Source organism: Stegastes partitus, unplaced genomic scaffold, assembly GCF_000690725.1.
Source record: "Stegastes partitus isolate 25-593 unplaced genomic scaffold, Stegastes_partitus-1.0.2 Scaffold3688, whole genome shotgun sequence".
Classification (NCBI taxonomy): Eukaryota; Metazoa; Chordata; class Actinopteri; family Pomacentridae; genus Stegastes; species Stegastes partitus.
Genome location: NW_007581419.1, coordinates 1 through 23,938, shown reverse-complemented (window position 1 = coordinate 23,938; position 23,938 = coordinate 1). Strand labels below are relative to the sequence as shown.

Sequence of the window (23,938 nt, the reverse complement as noted above, 5' to 3'; positions counted from 1 at the left end):
TTTATCTCCTGCTTTCTATCAGCCTCCCTCCCTCCCTTCTTTTTCACTCCTCCATCCCAAGTGCCCTTTATCCCTGTATTGTTTCACATAGCTCTTCCTCTCCGCCTCCAACAACTACCTCATGCTCTTTTTCATCTGCTCTCCCTCGATACTTTCTATCCCTCTCATCCTCATTCTCAACCTTGGCACCCTACCAAGCCCTTCTTTCCCCTCCTCTGCTGCTTCCTCTAAACACAGCTCCTTGATCTTCATCTCAGCACAGCCTCTCGTCCTCCTCTTCTCCCCATTTCACCCCATACTACATCTCCACTCATATTCGCTCTTTTCACTGCCTCTCCTCTTCCTTCTGCTCTCTAGGCATCATCAGCAATCTTTTTTTTTCTTTGAAATTTGTTTGTTATAGCTTGTGTTACAATAAATATTGAATTATCGTTTGTTGCAATCAGTGAAATATTACACAACACAGAGTATTTGGCGTGCAGAGGGACCCAGAGTGGTGCTGACAGTGTAGCAGCATATGGGCAGTAAATGGTGAGAATCATTTAGCATGTGGGATGCAGCAGGCGGGATTACTGCGGAGCCCTGTGCATCTGTATGATGTTCGGAGGCGTTGAGCATTGTACCAGGGTTGCATCAGTGACGCTGTCTTATGTAATGTTTGGGCTGCAGAGAGCGCCTCATGCCCTCCTTCAAACTGCCTTTAAACGACTGTGCCCCCTCAGTCACTGCCATGAATCAAACAGGCACTTTTCTTAAAAGGAGTCACCACTGAGATGGGAAATCCACTCCCTCTATTTCTTAATTAAAGTTCCCACTTTCTCCCTCCAGGCATGCGATACAATCACCTCCTTCACTGCCTTCATCACACTCTTCTCCTCCCTCCCCTTATTCATCCCTCACTCTCTTTCTCTCTCTTTTTCTTTCTGTCCTGCTTCCCGCTGTCTTGTAAATGCTTTATGTTAGATTCTCTCCGGCCTGCTTCCATAGAGACGTGCCGTATATTTGTCACACTGAAGCGCACAAGTAATTATCGTGTATCTTGAGTGTGTCAGAGTGCTTGAGTGTGTTTAGTAAAGGGGAAAGTACTCAGATTCTTTACTTAAGTAAAAATACCATAATGTGACGTTTAAAATTACTTCATTACAAGTCAAAGTACTTAATTCAGTGTCCTACTTAGCTAAGGGTACAATGGCAAAATTGACTCAGAGCATCATAATCAAAGTACAAATTATGAAGAAAAAATTAATACTAATGCAACAATGTGTAAGTATCACGTTACTGCTGAAGTTGAAGCCAGTTTGTAGTATACTGCTCTGTCACTTAGACCAGTGGTTTGCAGCCTCTTTGTTTTGTTTTGTTTTTTTGTTTACACAATGTTGGATAGTTTTAAGGCTGCAAGATGGCTCGGTGGTTAGTATTTTTGCCTCGCAGCAAGAAGGTCGCCAGTTCACGTCCCGGTGAGGACACCCAGGATCTTTGTGCGTGGAGTTTGCATGTTCTCCCCGTGCAGCGTGGGTTCTCTCCCGGTTCTCCGGCTTCCTCCCACAGTCCACAAACATGTTGAGGTTGATTCGAAATTGTCCGTAGGTGTGAGTGTGCTTGGTTGTCTGTCTCTAAGTGTGGCCCTGTGATAGACTGGTGACCTGTCCAGGGTGTCCCCTGCCTTCACCCTGAGTCAGCTGGGATAGACTCCAGCCCCCCCACGACCCTCATGAGGATTAAGCAGTGTATAGATGATGGATGGATGGATAGTTTTACCTGGGACAGTTATTTAAACTGCTAAAAACTCACAGATGCTTGAAATATATTGAAAAAACACAGGTTTTGTGGAAAGCGTCACAAGCTAAAACATTCAGGAACCACTGGTTCTAACTTGATCAATGTTTTGTATTTTATAAGAATAATATATGTTGTCAAGTAAATATCAACTGCAACTTTAAAAAAAAACGTAGTGAAAAAACAGCGACAGCATTATTTTCTTAAATGCAATGTAGTGGAAGTATAAAGTAGCATTAAGTCTTGTGTCTCTTGTTTTCACTGTAAAGCACTTTGGTCACCATTTGGCCTGTTGCAAAGGGCTATGTATATTAAACTTTGATTAATTTAGTGAAATTAGGAATATATAAATTGAAAAAAGTCTAGTATATTAGAACTTATTTACTTTTCCTCACTGTCTTTAAATGTCTTATTAGTACCAAGTCAGTGTCTTTCTCTTGACTTGGAATTTTTCTGCCTTGCTGTCTGTTTGCAGTGAAATTAACCGTCTGGACCTGGGTCTGACAGTAGAGGTGTGGAACAAAGGGTTAATCTGGGACACCATGGTCGGCACCGTCTGGATTCCCCTCCGTAGCATCCGGCAGTCAAATGAGGTTTGTCTTTAGTATCCACCACTTGAGAAATACTCAAGTGGTGGTTAAGGACTCTCTACTCAGTTGTATTTAAGGGGGCTTGCAGCACACGCAGCGTTGGTGGTTGTACTTGTCTTCATCGTGTTATTTTGCCGTGTGTCAGCTGCAAAACATCTTTCTGTACACAGGAAGGTCCAGGGGAGTGGCTCACATTGGACTCTCAGGTCATCATGACTGATAACGAGATCTGCGGCACCAAAGATCCTACTCTCCACCTGGTGCTGCTCGATACGCGCTTCGAGCTGCCTCTAGGTGAGAGATCAATGCTCACGTCAGAAATCAGAAACTGTCGATTGGTGGGAGAAGATGAAAATACGAAACTATAGGAAATCATCAGTCCTGTAGGCGAGGAGGAAATGGAGCAAATAAATTAAGTCTGTCAGTAAATTTTCACAGCAAACGGTGATATATGAACACCAATAGTCTTTGGCTGATTAATTAACCTGACCTACTTTTCAATATGTTTGCCAGGTAGTGTGTGTGTGTGTGTGTGTGTGTGAATGTGTGTCAGAAAGAGGAGTGTGTGTGTCCTTTCCTTCTCAGTGATCAAGCTGTGTTCCTCTCAGCATTGATTAGGTGTCATTTTCATACTGTTTCCTCTTCCTCTAGTCGATATTGTACACCTGACTCCTTAGTTTGTGGACCTGACCTATTTATAGGGATTTGGCTTTAGGCCTGTAACTTAAAAGGCTAGTTTTCAATGTCACTGTATTCTGACTGGGCCAAAGTATCTGCAGTTCTATACTGACGTTATTAAAGCATACAGATCTGGGTCAAACATTATTTAAAAATGTGACGTTTTTCCATACTTTGTCGTCATTCGGGTTGAGTTTGGGACGGAGAACAAAGCTGTTCTCTGGCAGACGGTTTTGTGAATAACTATTTTAAGTGCTTAGGTAGGTGGAGCTCCATTTTGGCTGTTTTTATCACCTGAGTTTGTGTGGCTGGTTGTTTTCAGATATCCCTGAGGATGAGGCACGGTACTGGGCTAAAAAACTGGAGCAGCTCAACGCCATGAGGGACCAAGATGTAAGCTGTCACCCTGTTTGATTTAATACCCCAGAATATCCTTCTGTTGTAGGAACAAAGCAACATGATTAATTGTGCGAATATGCTGCACATTAGAATATTAAATCTAGCAACATTTTTTCTCCACCTCGTGTGTATAGGCATCAAATTTCCCTGTTAATTTCCAGCTAACCACTTTCCTCCGTGTACATTTTTCATTTGTCCTGCTCCTCTTGGCTCCAGTATTCATACCAGGAGGAACAGGAACGCCCTCTCCGTGCGCCAGGAACCCAGTGCTGTGAGTAGCCGATTGCCAGTATGTGCAGAACATGAGAATTGTGTCTTTAGCTGTTAAGATGTAATTAGACTGCTTTAGTTCCGCATGTGTGTTACCACACATGGGTCGCTGTGCGTTAGAGGGTAAAAGGGCCTGGATTGCTGCACTGTATGGGATCAATAGCGATATCAGATGTCCAGAGGCAAGCAGACTATTGGCCCGGTCTGCAGAGCTTGCTGAGCCAGCTGTCTGGGGCAGCTGGAAAGACTTGGAGGCTCAGCACTCACTCTGGGCTCTCTTTCCACTCGCCAGCTCCATCTGGGAACTTTGAAGCGTTAATGGTGTGAATGCATGTTTACATTTGAACACCAGCGCAATTCATAATCAATACTGACACCCTCATGTTTCACTGCAGGTAACTGGAGTCTGTGGGGAGACCAACAAAGTAAGTGTACAAACAGTACATACACTCCAGTACTTTAACAGAGAATTCAACTTTAGATTTGAAATGAAACAATACATTTTTGGGAGTGCTGACTTTGAGATTCAATATTAAGTGTTTACCAAGAGCATTGTAAGACTGCTCGTCCTGACTTTGTCCTTCTACACTGTTGTAAAAAAAATGGAGGAAACATCTATTGTAGTGGTCTCAGCATGAAAAAAGAGAAACTAAACAGCAACATCTCGTTTCAGAGGCAGTTTTACTAAATACTTCTAGATAATGATCAGGCCTCAGCAGCTTTAAATGGGACTGATTCTTTGGTCATGAGAACTTCCACTGAAAACCAGTGAGGTCTGTGCATTACCCAGAATTGTTACATTTCAAACCTAGTCTTTGCAGTACAGGTTCATGATAATGAAAAATATAAGCACTGTCCTAATAGACATGACGTAAACTGTCCACACTGCACCCAGTGAACTTGTAGTGTACTGTATATATATATTTATATACATACATGCAATATATTGGATGCACTTATTGATGCAGAAAGTCCCCTATGTCCCTCTACGTCCCTGCCCGTTGCTTTCGCTCTTGTTGTGATTAGCAGATGGTCTTATGTAAGAGCCTGCCAGACTCACCCACACAACTGCAGCGATTCATCTCATCTCTGTTCACTCAGAGGATAAAAGAAAGAGCAGGGGGGTAATGATGGATCGGTGAGCTGATGAAGTGACTGAAGGAGAGAGAGAGAGAGAGTGAGACATATGGGGACATGGTTGAAGTGAGAAATCAAGTTCGATGCCTTTAATTAGTGTTTACATGTCCAGACAGATGAAGATGAAGGTGTAGGAGCTGCAGCAGCTGCCTTCGTCAGTGACTTTCAGCGTGCGAATGATGATGATGGATAATGATGAATGATTAATTGATAACTGGTTTTACTTTTGACTGCTTCAGCACTGTTAGAGTCTCAGATCGCCTTCCTCTGGGATGTTAATCTTTGATCTATGGACACCAGAGGAGAGTCAAGCTTCTCCTCAGTGAGCAGAACAGATTGATGTTCAGTTATGATGATGATGAGACTGAGGGGAAGGCGCTGATGATGTCCATCATGTGTTTCATGTATGAATGCACTCTGAATGACCCATATGGGTCTAACTGGGGTTCAGCAGTGGAATGCTGCCAGCACATCTATATTATCTCTAATTACCATAGTACTTAAAGATTGGTTCAGCACTGATTAGAGCCTCTTATCTCTGTGCCGTATGCCAATGTGTCGATTGAGATCATCCATTTCACAAGATTTTTTCCCCTTTTTTCTCTGTTCTTTTTAGTTTTTCATTTGCTGCTACTTCACTCTATGTGAAAAACAAACTGAAATATTTTTTCTTCATGTTGCGTCTGCATGTGCTTCTGTGCAGATGAAGACCCAGATAGTGCTGTGGACGACAGAGACAGCGACTATCGCAGTGAAACCAGTAACAGCATCCCCCCTCCGTACTACAGCACATCCCAGCCCAACGCCTCTGTCCACCAGTATCCCATCAGCCACCAGCACCGCAGCTCCAGAAGTTTCTCGTACCCGCGCTCTGGCAACAGCCACGACCTCGACTACCACCATCAGAGAACTGTCAGGTGTGTGCCTACTTTAGTGTAATTAGGGCAGACAGTAATGCTTATGGCCATTACCAGCTCAGTTATGTCTTTGTTGCTTTTTATTTGTTCGCTTCTGTGAAGTTGTGAAAATTGCACATCACGCTTTCCCAGAGCAGCAGGTGACTTCAGATGGGGTTGTGGTGTGTTCCGACAATAGTCCACTTGAGTTCATAATGATTTTGTACAGAAACTCCAGCAGCGAGTTCTCACATCTGAGCTGGAACCTATGAGCCTTTGGCATTTTTGCTTGATAAATGGCTTCAAAAAGACATAAAATAATTGTGTTTTTGCAGATTAAAACTTTATAATTTGGGAGGTTTTGCCTGACTTTGATAAACAAGCTAAGGTTATTATACATTAAAAAACAGCTGATTCTGAGGGGGTCAAGTGGGAGACACTGATTAATTTTTCACAAGATGACCCTTAGGTTAGTACTAGGCGTGTGCCAGATTATTTGTGAGATTTTAACATAGCTCACAGCAGATATTTTGACCTCCTATAGCAGGAAAAGCCCAGGTGTTACTGAGAAAAATTGGTTCTGTTTTGTTCAAGTGTCCTAGTAATGCATGACAGTGTGACTGTGAGCTAGGATGCACAAAACCCTGGAACCAAAGCTGCTGAAAAGAATTCAGCCATCATTATTTTCTTAAGTACAAACTGCTAATAGGGCCTATTAATGAATGAATATAGTTGATGACGTTCTGCCATGCTACTTGTGCGTATACAGGTCCTTCATTATGTCGCTCAGACCAAATGCTATTTTTCTTTCAGAGTTGTTTACAGTACTTGTTACATTTCTGAGAATTCATTGAAATATTTCTCACTGACTGGGAATGAAAATGTGCATCCATCCTCCTTTTGCTTAATGAATTATTCAATTGGCAATCTAATGGTCAATACTTTAAGATTAGCTGCTTGTGTGAGTGTATTGGACAGGGCAACCTCCTCACACCCCCGCCCATTCTTCTTCATCTCCTCCTCCCTCTGTGCTCTCTCTCTCTCCTTCTATTTTGTCTCTTGGCTCACCACTCCCTTCTTGTCTGTACGTTCTCCCTCTCCCCCATCTATCCTCCTTCTTCTCTGTGCCTCTATTCTGTTTTTAATAACCCCATTCATCAAGGAGTATAAATACTTTTTCCCTGTTTGTTGCATTTCTGGATGCTTGTTCTTTTTCTTTTGTCAGCTTTCTGGAGGCCTCTCACCTTGCTGTTCTGCTCTATTTCTCGCTACTTGTCTGGTACTCTTGTATCCCCGGTGCTTTCCATTGATTAGCCATCAGCATTATTCCTGGCCACCCTCAAGACATGTAGAAAAGGTGTTTAGTAGGGCTGTCCAATATAGTACAAAGTGTACAGGCTATAAAGTGCTTTACTACAATGCTCTGTAAGCAGTTTTGAGATTATAGTTCACAAAGGTAGACCATTTACTGTACTCATGTGTACGAGTTCATTAGTATACATGCAATAATAAAGTGTTTTTATGTTCATTATTAAAAACTGCAACCCTCTTTACTACCTCTGTTCTCTCCAGGGCACGTTGCTGCTTTGCATTGTAACTCTCTCCTCTGCTCTCCTTCCTCCAGCCCTACAGGGAGCTATGCATCGTCTGCAGAGCTCAGCCGGTGCAGCAGTCAGCTGAGCGAGGAAGACTACGGCGGTGAGTACGGAGAGAGGGACCCTTACGATGAGAATGACTCCTACCACTCCTGCCACTCCTCCGTTAGCTACAGTAAAGGCTCTCCAGACTGGGACCCCGATGAGACGCAGGGGGCGTACAGCGATGAGGGTGGCTACAGCAAAGATGGAGGAGAAGAGGGCGCTCTGTACGAGGAGGATGACGGAGGATTATACGAGGGAGAAGAGGAAGGCCTCTATGAGGATGAGGAGATGATGTACGATGATGAGGATCTGTACAATTTGGACGGGACCCTCAGTGAGGACATGGAGCCTCCGTTCACTCCTACTCCTACGTCAACTGCCCCTCCGACACTCGATGCATCCGGCTCTAGACCTCCTCTAGAGAAACAACCGTCCCTGCACCAACAGCAGCCTCCCACTCAGCCCCCTAACCAAACATCCAACCAGGCTCATCCTCCTGGGATGGCACCAACAGCACAGCCCCCTTCTGGTCAGCAAGCAGCCCAACCACCTAAACAACCCCAGCCGCAAACACAGCCTCAGCCACAACCAGCCCCATCCGCCACTTCTTTCTTCTCAATGGCCAAACCTCTAACAGCTGCAGTTACAGGCTTGGCTTCGACTTTCCTGTCTTCTGTTCCCACTGCCCAGCCTGCCCAGTCTCACCCTCCAGCCTCAGCTGTACCTCCACAACACCAGTCTGCTCCAGCCAGCTCTGTCCCTCCATCCCACCCAGCCACCTTGGCTAACTCAGCCGCCCAGCCCCCCTCCACTGCCACGGGCCCTTCCTCTCAGCAGCCCCCATCCACTACGTCCCCTCAATCCCAACTCAATGATCCTGCCACCACACAGTCAGCTGCTCTTGAGGACCAGGGTCCCCAGCAGGAGGAAGAGCCATGGCTGGAAGAGGAAAGGATGTTGGAGGAAGAGGCCAGGACACCCCCGGATCAGCTTGAGGAGAAGATTCCCATGGAGCTGGAAGACGAGCAGTTCGAAGAGAGCAGACTGCTGACGCCAGTCGAGGAAAAAGAGATGCCACCTGAGAGGTAGGAGTGAAGGTTGAAAGGGAATCCAATCGATGAACTGAATCATCAGCAAAAAATAGACTGTAAAAGAATCAATAAGTCACAATTGCTGGAAGTGTGTCAGCTGAAAACATTTTTCATAGAAAATCAAAACATGTTTTTTCTTTCAGTCCTCCAGTTGTAGAGGAGCCCAAAGAGCCAGTTGACCCAGCAGTCAGAGCCAAAGAGAACTGGCTGAGGCTCTACAACAAGGTCTTAGAGCAGCTTCGGGAGGTAAGTGCACCAAATTCATCCCAGTGCCAGCTCTGGTTCAAGCCCCACCCTTACTTCAATTTCCAGTCCAGTCCTCCTAACAGTCCCGTCAAATCCCAGAGCTGTGGGCCTGATTCACCCCACACTGTAATCTAAAAGATGTACCTGAGTTCAAGAGACTCTAAAAGTGTCTACCAAGTCTTTGAAATATATATGTGTTGTGCATTATTTATGTGCAGAGGCTGGGTACATACAGTAACTTTCTGAGTTCTATTTTGATCGTTTGATTTTTTATTTTTTTTTGCCAGACGTCAGAAAACAGGCTTAATGTGTTTCATATTCTATAATTGATATCTTTTGGTAGAATAAAAATACTTGTCAGACAGCAACCTTTTTATTTGAGTTTGGGTGCAGCACCACACCACTGCTTGACAGAACTGCTTGATTTAGTTTGGCACATTTAGTTTTGCTTGGCCAGTTTTCACTTACATATTTTATTTACATATTATGTTGCTATTCATTACTTTTGAATTCAGTTGTGCAAAGAAATAATCACTTGCTTCGATGTTTATGTTGATGTATGTGGCGTTGCGTTTTTGTACGTTTGGCTTCCTTTCCCCTGTCTTTATTTTTTTGTTTGTTTGTGCCGACCCACTTTGTTTTCTTTCCAGTTTCATGTCATTGCCATAGTGACACTCACATGCACTTTGCTCGGCCATCATTGGAGCATGCTTGCAGGTAGGTACCACCTGAATGGTTGCTTGAGAGAAAGAAGGAGATACATCTGGTTGAAATCCTCACTGTCTATAAACAGGCAACTTCACTTTGTTCATTCATCTTCACAACAATTCAATCTTTTTTTTATTTTGTATTTTGCAAGAGCTGTCCTCCAGTCTGGTTCTCCAGAAACATATTTAAATTGAAATGTTTCTTTTTTTTTTTTGCATAGTTACATAACCAATTCATGTATTCTGAAATGAAATTAATAAGGGTAACACTGAGTAGCTGCTTTTTTGTTATGAATTGTGCTTGCATATGGATTATATATATATTTGTACATTTCATCAGCTTTATTTACGCACTAATCCACTTTCAACCACTGATACAATATAACACACGGGACTTTAGATGCGAAGAGTCTGATAAAGCAGTTTCCTTATCAGAAATGTTTCATTGAAGTAATGTAGCCCATTCATACAGTATATTAAGGCTAGAAAAAGAGGCAGGGACAAAACTTAAGATGGATTCTTTTCTTTTTATTAATTTCCTTCTTTTTCTCTTAGGCTCGTGGAGAGACCTCCAGCTCGCTGTGGTTTGGTAAAGGAGGGTGAGTTTCCTCCCATATTTTTTTTCCCCTCTTCCGTGAAAACAACTACATATGAGTCAGTGTATTAGTTAAAATAATGCAATATCTCCCGAAATTAAATTAATGTTATCCTCAGCTCAGTGGGGAAATCTACCATCGCTGCTTCAGATTGAAAATGCTCTTCTTTAGCCTGGGAATCCTCTGTTCTATTTCATTCTGGTCCACATCCTCATTCAGCTTGTGGCATTTGGCCAGTGAGCACTGAACAGCACTGGGCTGCCCTGACTTAGCTGGCAGGTCATTTGTAGATGAGGCAGACCTCGGAGTGAAACTGCGGCTGCATACTGAAGAAGTGCTAAGTTAGCCAAATAGAAACCCGGCAATTACACCGGGTGTGTAGAGTGTCATGCCCACCATTTGAGACGAGGCAGCCGGAGTAATTAAAGTCACCAGGGAAGTCCTTGAGAAGTCCTTGACTAACTAAGAAGTAAAAACAAGAGAGATAAATATATCAGCCCTTCAGTAGCAAAACATGATTTCATAGTAAGACGTTTTGATGATAGAAATGTTTGCTCCAGTTTTAGTACTGAAGAGTGTACAAATAAACGTATAATGATTCATACTTTTCTCATTCAGAATGGGAGGCGCGCTCTTGAGTATTGACAGCATGCCTGACCTTCGCAAGAGGAAAGCCATTCCTCTTGTCAGAGATCTGGTGAGAAAACAACATGAACGCACACACATAAAATACACCATTTTCGTGGGGTGCCCTGAAATCGTTTTTGTGAAGACATTATTGGTTCCCTACTATCATCTATCCTCTCTATCATCTCTTTTTCTGCCTCTGTTGTAGCTGTTTTTTTTTTGTTTTTTTTTTACACTCCGACGTCTACACATGGTTTCACTTCTTCATCTCTGACTTCCCACCATTCTATTTGTTATTATCAAAAGTGAATATACTCATAAATGCTGTCTTTGTTGAATTCTGACTCTTGTTCCTCCTACAGCTTTAATTGTATAACTATGGTCTTAATGTAATTATGGTAGTTAACCTGTGTAGCTTAGCTGTTCTATTCAAGAGGTTGGGACATACTTGTCAGATTTCTTGTTATATTTATTTATTGTCTGCCTACACATACATACAAATCATAAAGACTTGTACAGCTTAGTGTTTGAATTTCCTAAAATATTCTGTCTTTTTTTCCACACTTTTCTCCCCTTTAACTCTCCGTCCTGTCTTTCCTCATTGCCTGGACTCATTAGGCGATGGTGAGTATTTGTTTATCCCTGAAAGAAATCAAATGTAACTCCACACTGAAGTTCACATGGAAGCATAAACACTTTTCTCTTTGCCCTCTTGTTCTCAGTCTCTGGTGCAAAACTCACGCAAGGCTGGAATCACCTCGGCCATGGCTTCCACCACTCTGGGCAATGAGGAGCTGGTGGGTTTTATCCTCAGGGTCCTTTTTTCCGTCTTCAGTATCTTGAAACATTTAATCACTGCTGGAATCAAACTTTTATTTCTTTTCTCCATGGCGCTTACAGAAAAGCCACGTTTATAAAAAGACCCTGCAGGCTCTGATCTACCCCATCTCCTCCACTACTCCACACAACTTTGAGGTGTGGACAGCCACCACCCCCACCTACTGCTATGAATGCGAGGGATTGCTGTGGGGTATCGCACGCCAAGGCATGCGCTGCTCTGAGTGTGGTGTCAAATGCCACGAAAAGTGCCAGGATCTCCTCAATGCTGACTGTCTGCAGAGTAAGATCACAAACATTTTTGCAGGAATGCACATTCGTGTACGCTGTTAAACATCTACCTTTACTTCAACACACATACACCTGACTGTCTACACAGACCCAGAACTATTTTAGCTCCTCCTCTGAATCCTTCTGCCCGATTGACATCCCATTATTCTTGTCCTCTATCCACTCTCACATTCTCCTCCCTCTTCCTTTCCAATTTATCTCCTGAGTAATGTGCTGTCATACCCCTGCCTCTTTTTCTCTCTCTCGTCTACCCATAGCCTCTGCATCCATACTGTTTTGTGTAATTCTGCTCCACAAGGGGTGACTTATTCAATTCCCATACTTTCAGAGTCAGTCTATGCAATGCATAATTTATCTCTCTCCTGTGTTCAAAGAATCTTTTAAGATCTTGTTGCCAAAAACATGTGTTGATCTTAAACACTCGCTTAGCAAACTGCTTTTTCCTGACCAGATCAGTGGTTAAATGGATACAGTTTCTGCCATTGTATTAGGAGGTTTGGGGTTTGGTCTCTAGCCAAGGAATGTCTTTCAAAATTGATTGGATGCTATCTTAACTCGGCACTCAGCTTTAAAGAGATGTATTGCAGGGAAACTGGAGATAAGCTGGTTGGCCTATGGGCCATATTGCCTTGCATATATACACTCTCTATATATATTCTTTGCGTGTCCCTTATTGAAACGTTTTTCTAATCAGGAGCTGCAGAGAAGAGCTCCAAGCATGGGGCAGAGGACCGGACCCAGAACATCATCATGGTCCTGAAGGACCGCATGAAGATCAGAGAGCGGAATAAGCCGGAGATCTTTGAGCTCATCCAGGAAGTATTTGCTCTCGACAAAACAGCACATGGAACGCAGATGAAACAAATCAAGCAGAGCGTGCTCGACGGGACATCCAAATGGTCAGCAAAGATCAGCATCACAGGTGAAATTAAGTGTTCTTTTTCTTTAGCAGAATCAAGCATTTAAGGAGAGAGTGAGAGAGAGTCATGTGCAAATTTGAAAGTGCACTGAGGCAAGCCTGTGGTTATTTTTTTGGTTTAATAAATAAAACCAACATGCTGTCCATAATTTATGTTTTGGATATAGATGTCATGGTATCTTGCAGTAGTGCTGTTTTGTTATTACTGACTGAAAAATTCCACAGATTTGATACTCATTCAGAAAGTATTGAGAATTCTTCACTGTTGTAACATTGTGTTATGTTGCAGACTTACACTGAAATCTCTACCATGACAAAGCAAAAACGGAATGTTAATTTTTGCAAAGGTATTACTGGAAAAATATTTTGGCATGCCATATTTCACAGAAGTTTGTACACCACTATGCACTTAGATGTCAAATGATTAAAAAATGTATTGCTATAAAAAAAAATTACGTTAAAGTAACAGATCAGATTTACTATTTTAAAAGTACATGGCCTATGGTAGGAATTCAGTCACAACAAAAGTCAGCACACCTCAAATTATCGAGATTAAAATCTTTTTCCAGTACTTCACATGTCCACTATTATTTTTCATGACAAACTCAATCATATCAGTACACAAAGGGCTCTTTAAATCCTAAATCAAAGCAGTGTGGAACAACCTTTCAACAGCTGGCTGTCTGACCAAACGGCACAATTAAGGGAGAAGGGGGGGAAAAAGTGACCAAAATAAAGCTAAAGGAAAGCAGAATTGAGCAAAAAGCATTAATACCCTTAATGAAAACCTGCTCTGGAATGCTATGGACCTCAGAATGGGCTGAAGCTAAACTTTCCAGCAGTTCAATGACCGTCAGCACACAGCCAAGACCTCACTAGGGTGGCTTAGGGACAACTTTGTGAATGTCCTTCAGTGGTCCAGCCAGAGCACTGACTTGAACCTAATCAAACATCTCTGGAGAGACCTGAAAATGGCTGTCAGCCAACTGTCCCCATCCAACTTGACAGACCTTGAGAGGATCTAAGAGGAATGACAGGATGTCCCTAAATCAAGTTGTGCAAAACTTGTTGCATCCAACCCAAGAAGAAGACTCAAGGCTGTAATGGGTGTGAATACTCATGTCTATGTGATATTTCAATTTTTCCTTTTTTCCTAAGAATTGCAAAAATTTCTAACAGTCAATTTTTGATTTGTGAGTGTGGGGTGTTGAGTATAGATTGATGAGGGGAAAATGTATAGAAACAATTTTAACACAAGACTGCAGCATAACACAATGTGAAAAAAGTAAAGGGGTCTGAATAATTTCAGAATGCACTGTTATTTGAATATAAAATGAAAAACAGCTTGTTCTAGACCTATACAGTGTAAGGGCATGTCATCTGACAGCTGTCGATTTCTTTTTTTAAGCGTCTCTTTGTCTCTCACCTCATCTGCAGTGGTGTGTGCTCAGGGCCTTCAGGCTAAAGACAAAACAGGCTCCAGTGACCCTTATGTAACTGTTCAAGTTGGGAAGACCAAGAAGAGGACCAAGACCATCTACGGCAACCTCAACCCTGTCTGGGAAGAGAACTTCCACTTGTAAGTACAATGAGTTTAAAATGCTAAATTGTCATTTTATGTCACTATAAAGAATGCTGTCTAATTTAGGGCTATACCTCATAAAACCTATTTGTAGCCTCTGAACCCCAAACCCTGCTGGTGGGTTTGAAATGGCATGTTATCCTTAACAGCCCTGGGAAAATGACACCATTTGTCAGAACCAGAAAGTGTAATGACAGAAACAATGGATTTTCAGCTTTCCAATGATCCTTGAACTAAATGACTATTATGTGCTGCTCCATTGGAAAGCTCTAAATGGTGATATTGGATTAAATCACTTTATTTTACTTTTCTTGTAAAAAAAAATTGGCCAAAATAAAACATGCTCTAACTAGATTCTGCTAAAAACAATAAATTCTGCTCTTCTTGTTGCAAATGTGAAACTAGTTATGATTCAGCTGCGACCGATAGTCACGTGACAAAAATAAAGGGACTTATTGGCTGATCTGGGTTGAACTACAGGTTGTGTTTTCATGAAGCCCATAGAAGATGAGAATAAAAAGAACATTAAATGTAATTAGTACAATATTTATATTATGTAGAGTCATAATTTCTCTCCAGTATTGGTGTCTCTTTGTGGCACTTGGAAAAATGTTGTACATGTTGATCCCAATTTTTTTTTAAAAATTGGTTAAAAAAGATTTAAGACATTGTAACTTTGCTATACTAAACAAAATGTATTTTTGAGTTATTTCTACTTCTAGTCGTGGTTGTGCTGTTTCCTTAGAGGTGCAGGACTTTATACTGCAGCAAAAAATGAGCATACAATGACTAAAATTGTGACAGAAGGGAAAAAAAACATCAGTGACCATTAGAGAACCATGCAGTGCTTAGAGTGTGTTTTCCCTTGTTTTCTCCACCTTCTGTTCCTTTGCATTACCGTTGCTAACTTCTGATGTTGTCCCACTATTTCTGTCTCCAGCGAATGCCACAACTCGTCTGACCGCATCAAGGTTCGCGTGTGGGACGAGGATGACGACATCAAGTCTCGAGTGAAACAGAGGTTCAAACGTGAGAGCGACGACTTCCTGGGTCAGACCATCATCGAAGTCCGCACTCTGAGCGGAGAGATGGACGTTTGGTACAACTTGGGTGAGTGGATGACTGGAGTGAGCCACGTAGAGTTAACAGCACAAGAAACACATGATTCAAGTGTTTGTCTGCTGTGGGCAGAACAGATTCTTGACAATTAAAGAGACATGAATATCTCACTTTTGTGCGACAGACAAAAGAACAGATAAGTCTGCCGTGTCGGGAGCCATCCGGATGCACATAAGTGTGGAGATCAAAGGAGAGGAGACGGTGGCTCCTTACCACGTCCAGTACACCTGTCTGCATGAGGTCAGTCTGGCTGGACATCTGGTCGAAACCCTCCAAGTGTCTGAGTGATTATTTGCACTTACGTTTTAAATATAATATACAAACACGCAAGAGCTGCCTACTATCCCAATTTAATCAGTTCCAGTGAATTTAATTCTGGGTTTCATATTAACATAATCAATCACTGTGGAAAATACCCTGGGAAATTTTCCTTGTGATGAAAGATACAATTACCAACATTTGACCAGTTATGACAATTTTACAGTTCTATTTATTAATAATTGTCTGACATTATTGAGCTATTTTCATTAGTATAGGAGGTCATGAATGGACACAATGGCACATATAACACACATAAAGTCCTATTTCACTGTTTTATGTACAGTTCTGATAAACATATGTCTGTGTTTTTCCTAAAATGATCCATGTGGACTTTTCATCTGGCTGATTAGATACATTACTGGTAGTAACAATATGAGCAATAGCTTTAGCCACCACATTGCATTTACCTGTCCTTTGTCTGCGTTCAGCATTTGTTCCAGTACACCACCGAGGAGCAAAATAGCGGGGTAGTAAAGATTCCTGATGCCAAAGGAGACGACGCCTGGAAGGTGTACTTTGAGGAGACGGCTCAGGAGATTGTGGATGAGTTTGCAATGAGATACGGAGTGGAGTCCATCTACCAGGCAATGACGTCAGTACCTTAAGCTAAATGTCGAACTTTTGGATTTGAACAGAATTGCTTTTATTCCACTTGCAGTTAAATGACTTTATAGTTTATTTATTCATCAGTAATGGGTGCATGAGAAGAAAGTAAATGTACTAAAAAATTTTTGTTTTTTTCGCTCTTTCTGCTCCACAGCCACTTTGCCTGCTTGTCATCTAAATACATGTGCCCAGGGGTGCCAGCTGTGATGAGCACCCTACTGGCCAACATCAATGCTTACTACGCCCACACCACCCAGTCCTCCAACAATGTTTCTGCCTCGGACAGATTTGCTGCATCGAACTTTGGCGTGAGTCACTGACAAATGCTTTGTGATATCTTGCCCCTTTTCCATGCATGTAGCTGCAACTGAAAAATGCTAGAAGATGATAGCGCTCTTAAAAACTCAGAATAAATGGCAAACTGTTCATAGCAACAAGGTTGTACCTGAAAGTCAGTTAACGTGTCCCCTCCTATTTCCAATCAGCTGAGCCTCGCCCGATCCCCCTTGAGTTTACATAGTCAAATGTGAACAAATAGTGTGTCAGTTGTGTTGCATTTCTGAGTGGTTTGTTCTGTTTTTGTGTCTTCTCTCTCTAGAAGGAGAGGTTTGTCAAACTGCTGGATCAGCTGCACAACTCCCTGAGGATTGACCTGTCCATGTATCGGGTATTCACTGCTTCTCTCTGTTATAGAAAAAGAAAATGCTGAACTGTTTGATTCTAAATGACATACTGCCTACGTCGTCTCATGAGTGATTGTGATTATCCAGCTCTTGCTGACCACATCTGTTTTGAGCTATTTTTGTGTGTACATGTATGTATTTGCTTGTCATCTGTTCAAGGTCTGTGATGAAAACGTGATTGTTTAGTGAGGATTACGAGTAGTCTTTGTAATCTTTATCTCACTATTAGAGAAAATGGCATGTTTTAAAGCTAAATTGACAATTTTGTGCAGCATTTTATAATGTTCTGTGTTTGTGAATGTGCTTTCAGAATAACTTCCCTGCCAGCAGTCCTGAAAGGCTACAAGACCTCAAGTCCACTGTTGACCTGCTGACTAGCATCACATTCTTTAGAATGAAGGTAAGAATGAATGTCTGCTGGTTATTTTTCTTTTTTTTTCTTCTTTTTTTTCTTATTTCATCAGCTGAAAACTAAACATGGTGCAAATTTGCAGTGCATTCTGGAAAGTGGCCTGAGGCACTAATTGAAAATCAGCTTAACATTACCTTATCCAAACTGAAGCTATTAGCATTAGCGCGTGTGTGTTTGTGTGTGTGTGAGGGTGCTAATGTATATTGTTGCATTTGTGCAGTTCAGTGAGTTTGTGTTTAAATTCCCAGTGAAACAACCTCCTGGTAAGACTCCGTGTGTCTGACAGATACTTGGTCCAGAGTTGTTTTTGATTCAGCCATATGCTGTGTAATGTTTGTGTTCAGGTCCAGGAGCTGCAGAGTCCCCCCAGGGCGAGTCAGGTGGTGAAGGATTGCGTTAAAGCCTGTCTCAACTCCACCTACGAGTACATTTTCAACAACTGCCACGACCTCTACAACAGGGAATATCAGACAGATCCTGTAAGTTTGTTTGTAATAAATGTCTTACCAGTACATTATTGCCACACTTTAGTGCCTCCACTGTGCTCTCACTGTGCTACGACAAAGACATTTTTGATGGATGCAGCTGTTACGGAATAAATCCACAACATCTTTCTCTTTCCAGTCAAAAGCTGTCCCTCCAGATGAGCAGGGCCCCAGCATCAAAAACCTGGACTTCTGGTCGAAACTCATCACCCTCATTGTCTCCATCATAGAGGAGGACAAAAACTCATACACGCCTTGCCTTAATCAGTGAGTGTGTGCTCTTAACGTTGGCCTAATTCCTCAAATGTGTCATACAGAGGCAATGTTTGAGAGTTTCTAAGAAGCTGTATGAGGCAACAGCTGTATGGGATTTTTTTAATTTTTTTATTTTTTTAAGTGAAACAGCAGAAACAGGCCAAACGTCAAACAAACAGCCTTTCTTTGTTTTTAGAGGCATGTCCTGTCAGTCTTAGAAAGGAAAATAAAGAAGCCCTACAGCATCTAAGAATATATAACAGTTACAAAACAAAACATCCAACTGCACGGTATTAACAGCAGTATATTTCTGTATTATATTTCTGTAATTGCAGTAAACTCTTAACAGCTCTCTATAAAGACGAGCAGTTCTTGCACAACAACAGCATTGGTGGGTGTGGCAAGTCCGATTTTAAAACATTTAATTTAATATTAATGATAATGGATTTAAATGAACCCACTGACTTTGCTTTGGAAAACAATGAGAATCGTAGTATCTTGCTAATTTCACAATGTCTTTAGTGTATTTGTTTTTTGTTTTTTTTTTCTGTAGCAGCTGAAAACATACAGAGGAAGCACTAATGCAGTTACTTTAAAACGAGCCTGGGTTGTCTTGTTAAATAATACAGTACCATTACTGGATGGAGAGCTGGATTTAGATCTGAGTACTGTAATATCTCTTCTAGATTTCCCCAGGAACTCAATGTAGGCAAGATCAGCGCTGAGGTCATGTGGAACATGTTTGCACAAGATATGAAATACGCCATGGAGGGTAAGTATGTTGTGTGTGTTTTGTTCGGATGGTGGGTCACAAACTACTCTACATATGTGGAAACAGAGGGAGCGTATTGTGGGACTTTCCTCATTTGTTCTTTCTCTTTGATATTCAGAGCATGAAAAGAACCGCCTGTGTAAAAGTGCAGATTATATGAATTTGCACTTCAAGGTTAAGTGGCTCTATAATGAGTACTGCAAGGAACTGGTCACTTTCCAGAAACATGTACCTGAATATCCAGCGTGAGTATTGTACACAGCTGCTCACCTTTCCTGATGCGTTTACCTCTGAGGCACAAAGATTTATGCTTCTTGTCATTCTTTGCCGTGCAGATGGTTTGAGCCGTTTGTCGTCATGTGGTTGGACGAGAATGAGGAAGTGTCCAGAGATTTTCTCCACGGAGCCCTGGAGAGAGACAAAAAAGACGGGGTAACTGTTTTCATCTGTGTTCTTAATATGAAAACTATGAAGCTGTTCTCGTATTTTCATGTGTTCCACACCTGAGAATCCACACCTGTTGCTTCTTCTGCTTCTGCAACATTAAAACTTATTTGAAGACACCTAAAAACTTCTGGTTAAACTTGTAGTCAAGGTGCAGTTTTTGCTGTTTAAGGAATTGTTCATTTTGATGACTACAAAAATGTGGAGAAATAAACAGGCAGTTATGGGAGACTAAAGTTTAACTAGAATTCAACAATCACATTTTGCTGAGACTGCAGTGGAATACATTATAAGAAGCTTAAAAGTAATCTACCTGTAGCATCCCCCCCGAAAAATGTATTCATGCATTTCTCATGCAAATTTGGGATGTTCACATCATCCCTCCGACTCAGCACATTCCAAGCTGCGAAGAGCAGATTGAAGGCCTCAAGGCAATCAATAATGAGTCAATACCAGCGGCAAGTGGAAAGAAAAAAAAAACTTCACTGCGGAACCGAGCAGATGCTACAGCGCAAGTCGATGTACACACACGCAGCGTCTCACACTGCCAGTCTCTCTCACGCCAACATATCCGCACACAGCAAGAAGGTCGATACAAAGCAGCTGAAGATTCTCCCAGCTCATATGTCAGCGATCCTTTGGGTCCAATTACTGTCGCCCGAGGCAGCTTCAGCTTTCCTGTGTCAGCAAAACAGCAGTCCCCAGGCTCGGTCACATACCATAACACTATTCACTTCTGGGCTAATGGCCAGACTGTTAATGAGCGCTCTGTTCCCCATCATAACCCTCTCATCGCCGTGATCCAAACGCTTTCAGAGGAATCGCTCAGTTTCATCGTCCCTGATGTGTGGCAGAGCTGTGAACTTTTCCCATAGGTGGCCCTTTGGGGAATCAAAACCCCTACTTTCAGTAAAAGTCATGTTCAGGTCAGTACTATAAACACCTTCTCATACGTTTCCCTCTTTTTTCTTCTCGTTCTCCAGTTCCAGGTTACGTCAGAGCACGCCTTGTTCTCCTGCTCGGTGGTGGACGTGTTCTCTCAGCTCAATCAGAGCTTTGAAATCATCCGCAAACTGGAGTGTCCCGACCCTCAGATTGTTGGCAACTACATGAAGAGATTCGCCAAGGTGACTTTGCCCCTCCTGATGCTCGTACAGAATGTCTTTACGTTAGCAGCCACTCTAATCGAATGCACTTCTTACCGTAATTCTGCATGTTCCATAATTTATGTTCCTTTCTCGTAGACCATCGGCAATGTCCTGCTGTCTTACGCTGACATCATAGCGAAGGACTTCCCAAATCATGTCAAGAAAGAGAAAGTGGTGAGCGTCCGTGATATTTCAAAGTGGAATACGACAGACAAGCTTGACGCAGCACGGTAGCAGATGGAAATTTTTGTAATTTAAGCTGCATTTTAAGAAGTACGCAGTTTCGTGTTTGTGTTCCAGTTGATTAATTTGAGCACAATAAACTGCTCTTCAGTGTAATAGCTGTGCCCAGGTTGCAGTGTTCAAAGTGAATTAGGGTTGTGTAATTAGCTGAATGTGGTATAGGCTCTGGGAAAAGTGGGCTGCACTCCCAGAGAGACCGGGAGCCTCCAGAGGAGCAGTAATTACTGAAAACTCCAGCTTCCCCTGCCCTGCATCACCCAGAGTGTTTTTGCCAAAGAAGCAATAAAAAAAAAAAAAAAAAAGTTTAGAGGACTAACCTTGATTGATTACATTAAAAAGCTGGGAGCAGACAGGGGAGAGAGAGAGAGTGTGAACGAGACAGAAATGTGTGTGTAATGATTTTTCTCTGTCTCCCCTCAGCCATGTATCATAATCAATAACATCCAGCAGCTCAGAGTTCAGTTGGAGAAGATGTTTGAGGCCATGGGAGGCAAAGATGTGAGTTTCCATGGATGCTGTTTTTGTTGTGGTTGTCCCAATATGTCATGGCTGTTTCACTCATCACTTCTATCTTCTTCCAGCTCAACGTGGAGGCCAGTGACTTCCTGAAGGAGCTGCAGAACAAGTTGAACAGCGTCATGGACGACCTCAGCCGCATCTTTGCCGTCAGGTGGGTGTGTCGGTTTGATTTCCGAATGAAACCAGCCACAACCAGGTTCTAGAGGCAATTTCAAGGTTTGTTCTCATGTTCTTCTTTTCATGTTGGTTTTATAGTTTCCAGCCGCAGATCGAGGACAACGTGAGGCAAATGGGGGACATCCTAGCCCAGGTCAAAGGTCAGACTGTCCCGGCCAACGGCAGTGTAGTTCAGGAGGCTGACAACGTCCTACAGCCCATCATGGACTTCCTGGACAGCAAGTTAGTATGACTGGATATTGAGCACAAATGGAGTTTAAGTGGTGTGTCTCAAAAGCTAGAATTGAATGTTTGATCATATTCTTGGTTTGATCAGATATTTCTTGCTCTAAATAAGAAAATCAGGAAAAGTCACACATTTTACCTATTTTTCTCTTTTAGACTGCTTTTCCTGAATAAAAGGAAAAAAAAGTGAAATAAAAGATTTTAAGAAAACAAGTTTATTTTTGGGCTGCAAGGTGGCGCAGTTGGTAGCACTGTTGCCTCGCAGCAAGAAGGTTGCCGGTTCGCATCCCGGTGGGGGCACCGGAATCTTTCTGCGTGGAGTTTGCATGTTCTCCCCGTGCAGCGTGGGTTCTCTCCGGGTTCTCCGGCTTCCTCCCACACAGTCCAAAAACATGTTGAGGTTAATTGGTGATTCTAAATTGTCCGTAGGTGTGAATGTGAGTGTGCTTGGTTGTCTGTCTCTTAAGTGTAGCCCTGCGATGGACTGGCGACCTGTCCAGGGTGTCCCCTGCCTTCGCCCTAAGTCGGCTGGGATAGACTCCAGCCCCCCGCGACCCTAATGAGGATTAAGCGGTGTATAGAAAATGGATGGAAGTTTATTTTCCTTAAACTGAGAAACTTGAAATAGTTTTATTATGATATTGAAACTCATGTAATAGCACTGATCTTAAATAACTTCTTACAGCGGTCAACATCGCAGGTGAACAATAAATAATTTGACTGTCGTATAAATTGACTCACTCAAGTCACAGTCGTTCACGTGCACACTCAAACTCTCACTCGTGCACACAGTTTAAAAAAAGTGAAACTATATGTTGCAAAGCTGACTTTACATCTAAAATTGTGTGTTTTTGTGTCTTAGCTTGTCGCTGTTTGCTAAGATCTGTGAGAAGACGGTCCTGAAGAGAGTACTGAAGGAACTGTGGAAACTGGTGATGAACACGATGGAAAAAACGATTGTGCTTCCAACTCTTACCGACCAGACGGTATGTGGTAGATAAAGACATTCACTCCTGATATCTTCACCATTTTCCTCTTCTTCTTCTCTGCTTGTAAAATTGCTTTTCATTGCTGTGTTACACTATAATTTGACATTAACCCGCCTGTCCTGCCATTTCCCCATTCTTGCTCTTGTTCTTCCTTTCTTAGGTTATTGTAAGTATGTGTGTGTAGCCTTTGTCAGCATGAAGAAACACTTTATTTTTAAAAGGAACTTTTAAGATCACCCTCCGTAGCCCTTGCCACTTTTTCCTTCTCTGTGGATACTGTGCATCAAAACAAGATTTAAATGGCAGCACGGTGCACCAGAGGCAACATTACTTGCCCATGAATCCCTGCAATACTGACTGACTGTACACTAAAGCACTTAAACCTTATTTCTCTCCCTCCTTGAAAATGACTCCCAAGATGTTTATTCTGTTTGTGTAAAAGATATTTTTCACTCAAATCGACATTATGGAAGTACCTAAAGTGTTATAAAACGTGTACTGTTTTCCCCCTTCACTTACCTTTCACTTTGCAAATCTTCCTCACCGGCACATTTCTGAAGCACCTCTGCTTTTATCTCTGCACTTTGTGTTCACTTGTCTGTTTGTCTCTCCTGGACAGGGCACTCAGATGATCTTTAATGCTGCTAAGGAGCTCGGCCAGCTCTCCAAGCTAAAGGTGATGATAACACACACACACATAATACATTTTTGTAAAACATACACAAGATGTCAACAACAACGGACTGTTTTGTTTATTCTGCCCTGCAGGAGCACATGGGCCGAGAGGAGGCCAAAGCTCTGACTCCGAAACAGTGTGCAGTGATCGAGCTCGCACTGGACACTATTAAGGTACAAAGTGATTTTTAGTCAGGATCACTTTATTTTAAATCTCATTTATAAAATACTCCCAAAAACTGCTTGCCCTCACCACATTCTGTAGAAACATTTTAAAAATGTGCTCCTCTGTGCAACTATGAAGCCACTCAGATGTGACCAACAGCCATGTGACAAAAATTGTGGGAGTTTTTGGTTGAACTGCAGGTTGTGTTTAGATTTATTGTCAGTTTTTGTACAATAAATAATTAAAGAAATTCAAATTTGGCTTCCACAGAGGGGCAGGACTTTATATTGCAGTGAAAAATGAGCCCGCAGCGAATGGAAATGCAACAGAAGCAATTACAAATTAAAGCCGCAAGCGGCGATGGACGGGTCCTCGCCCTGCGCTTGTCGGCCTTCGCGCACGGCGGGACTGTGATCC

At 42.3% G+C, this 23,938-nt stretch overlaps 1 protein-coding gene across 1 annotated transcript in view; it reads left to right on the top strand.

Annotated features, from left to right (window-relative positions):
• LOC103376166 (protein unc-13 homolog A-like) overlaps nt 1–23,529 on the top strand; it is a gene marked incomplete at its 3' end in the record, with an annotated part of 28,961 nt that extends 5,432 nt beyond the window's left edge. Inside the window, exons 4-38 of the mRNA XM_008306535.1 lie at nt 2,252–2,369; nt 2,537–2,660; nt 3,367–3,437; nt 3,660–3,714; nt 4,109–4,138; nt 5,554–5,767; nt 7,371–8,471; nt 8,621–8,723; nt 9,986–10,029; nt 10,645–10,723; nt 11,272–11,277; nt 11,376–11,450; nt 11,554–11,773; nt 12,476–12,703; nt 14,138–14,279; nt 15,223–15,392; nt 15,526–15,641; nt 16,151–16,314; nt 16,483–16,636; nt 16,927–16,995; nt 17,322–17,411; nt 17,768–17,902; nt 18,048–18,175; nt 18,850–18,935; nt 19,054–19,180; nt 19,271–19,367; nt 20,363–20,506; nt 20,624–20,701; nt 21,191–21,268; nt 21,352–21,440; nt 21,545–21,688; nt 22,554–22,677; nt 22,841–22,846; nt 23,300–23,356; nt 23,449–23,529. Coding sequence (XP_008304757.1) covers nt 2,252–2,369; nt 2,537–2,660; nt 3,367–3,437; nt 3,660–3,714; nt 4,109–4,138; nt 5,554–5,767; nt 7,371–8,471; nt 8,621–8,723; nt 9,986–10,029; nt 10,645–10,723; nt 11,272–11,277; nt 11,376–11,450; nt 11,554–11,773; nt 12,476–12,703; nt 14,138–14,279; nt 15,223–15,392; nt 15,526–15,641; nt 16,151–16,314; nt 16,483–16,636; nt 16,927–16,995; nt 17,322–17,411; nt 17,768–17,902; nt 18,048–18,175; nt 18,850–18,935; nt 19,054–19,180; nt 19,271–19,367; nt 20,363–20,506; nt 20,624–20,701; nt 21,191–21,268; nt 21,352–21,440; nt 21,545–21,688; nt 22,554–22,677; nt 22,841–22,846; nt 23,300–23,356; nt 23,449–23,529 — 4,747 coding nt within the window. The remainder of the gene's footprint in view (nt 1–2,251; nt 2,370–2,536; nt 2,661–3,366; nt 3,438–3,659; nt 3,715–4,108; nt 4,139–5,553; nt 5,768–7,370; nt 8,472–8,620; nt 8,724–9,985; nt 10,030–10,644; nt 10,724–11,271; nt 11,278–11,375; nt 11,451–11,553; nt 11,774–12,475; nt 12,704–14,137; nt 14,280–15,222; nt 15,393–15,525; nt 15,642–16,150; nt 16,315–16,482; nt 16,637–16,926; nt 16,996–17,321; nt 17,412–17,767; nt 17,903–18,047; nt 18,176–18,849; nt 18,936–19,053; nt 19,181–19,270; nt 19,368–20,362; nt 20,507–20,623; nt 20,702–21,190; nt 21,269–21,351; nt 21,441–21,544; nt 21,689–22,553; nt 22,678–22,840; nt 22,847–23,299; nt 23,357–23,448) is intronic.
• Between the last annotated feature and the right edge of the window lie 409 nt (nt 23,530–23,938).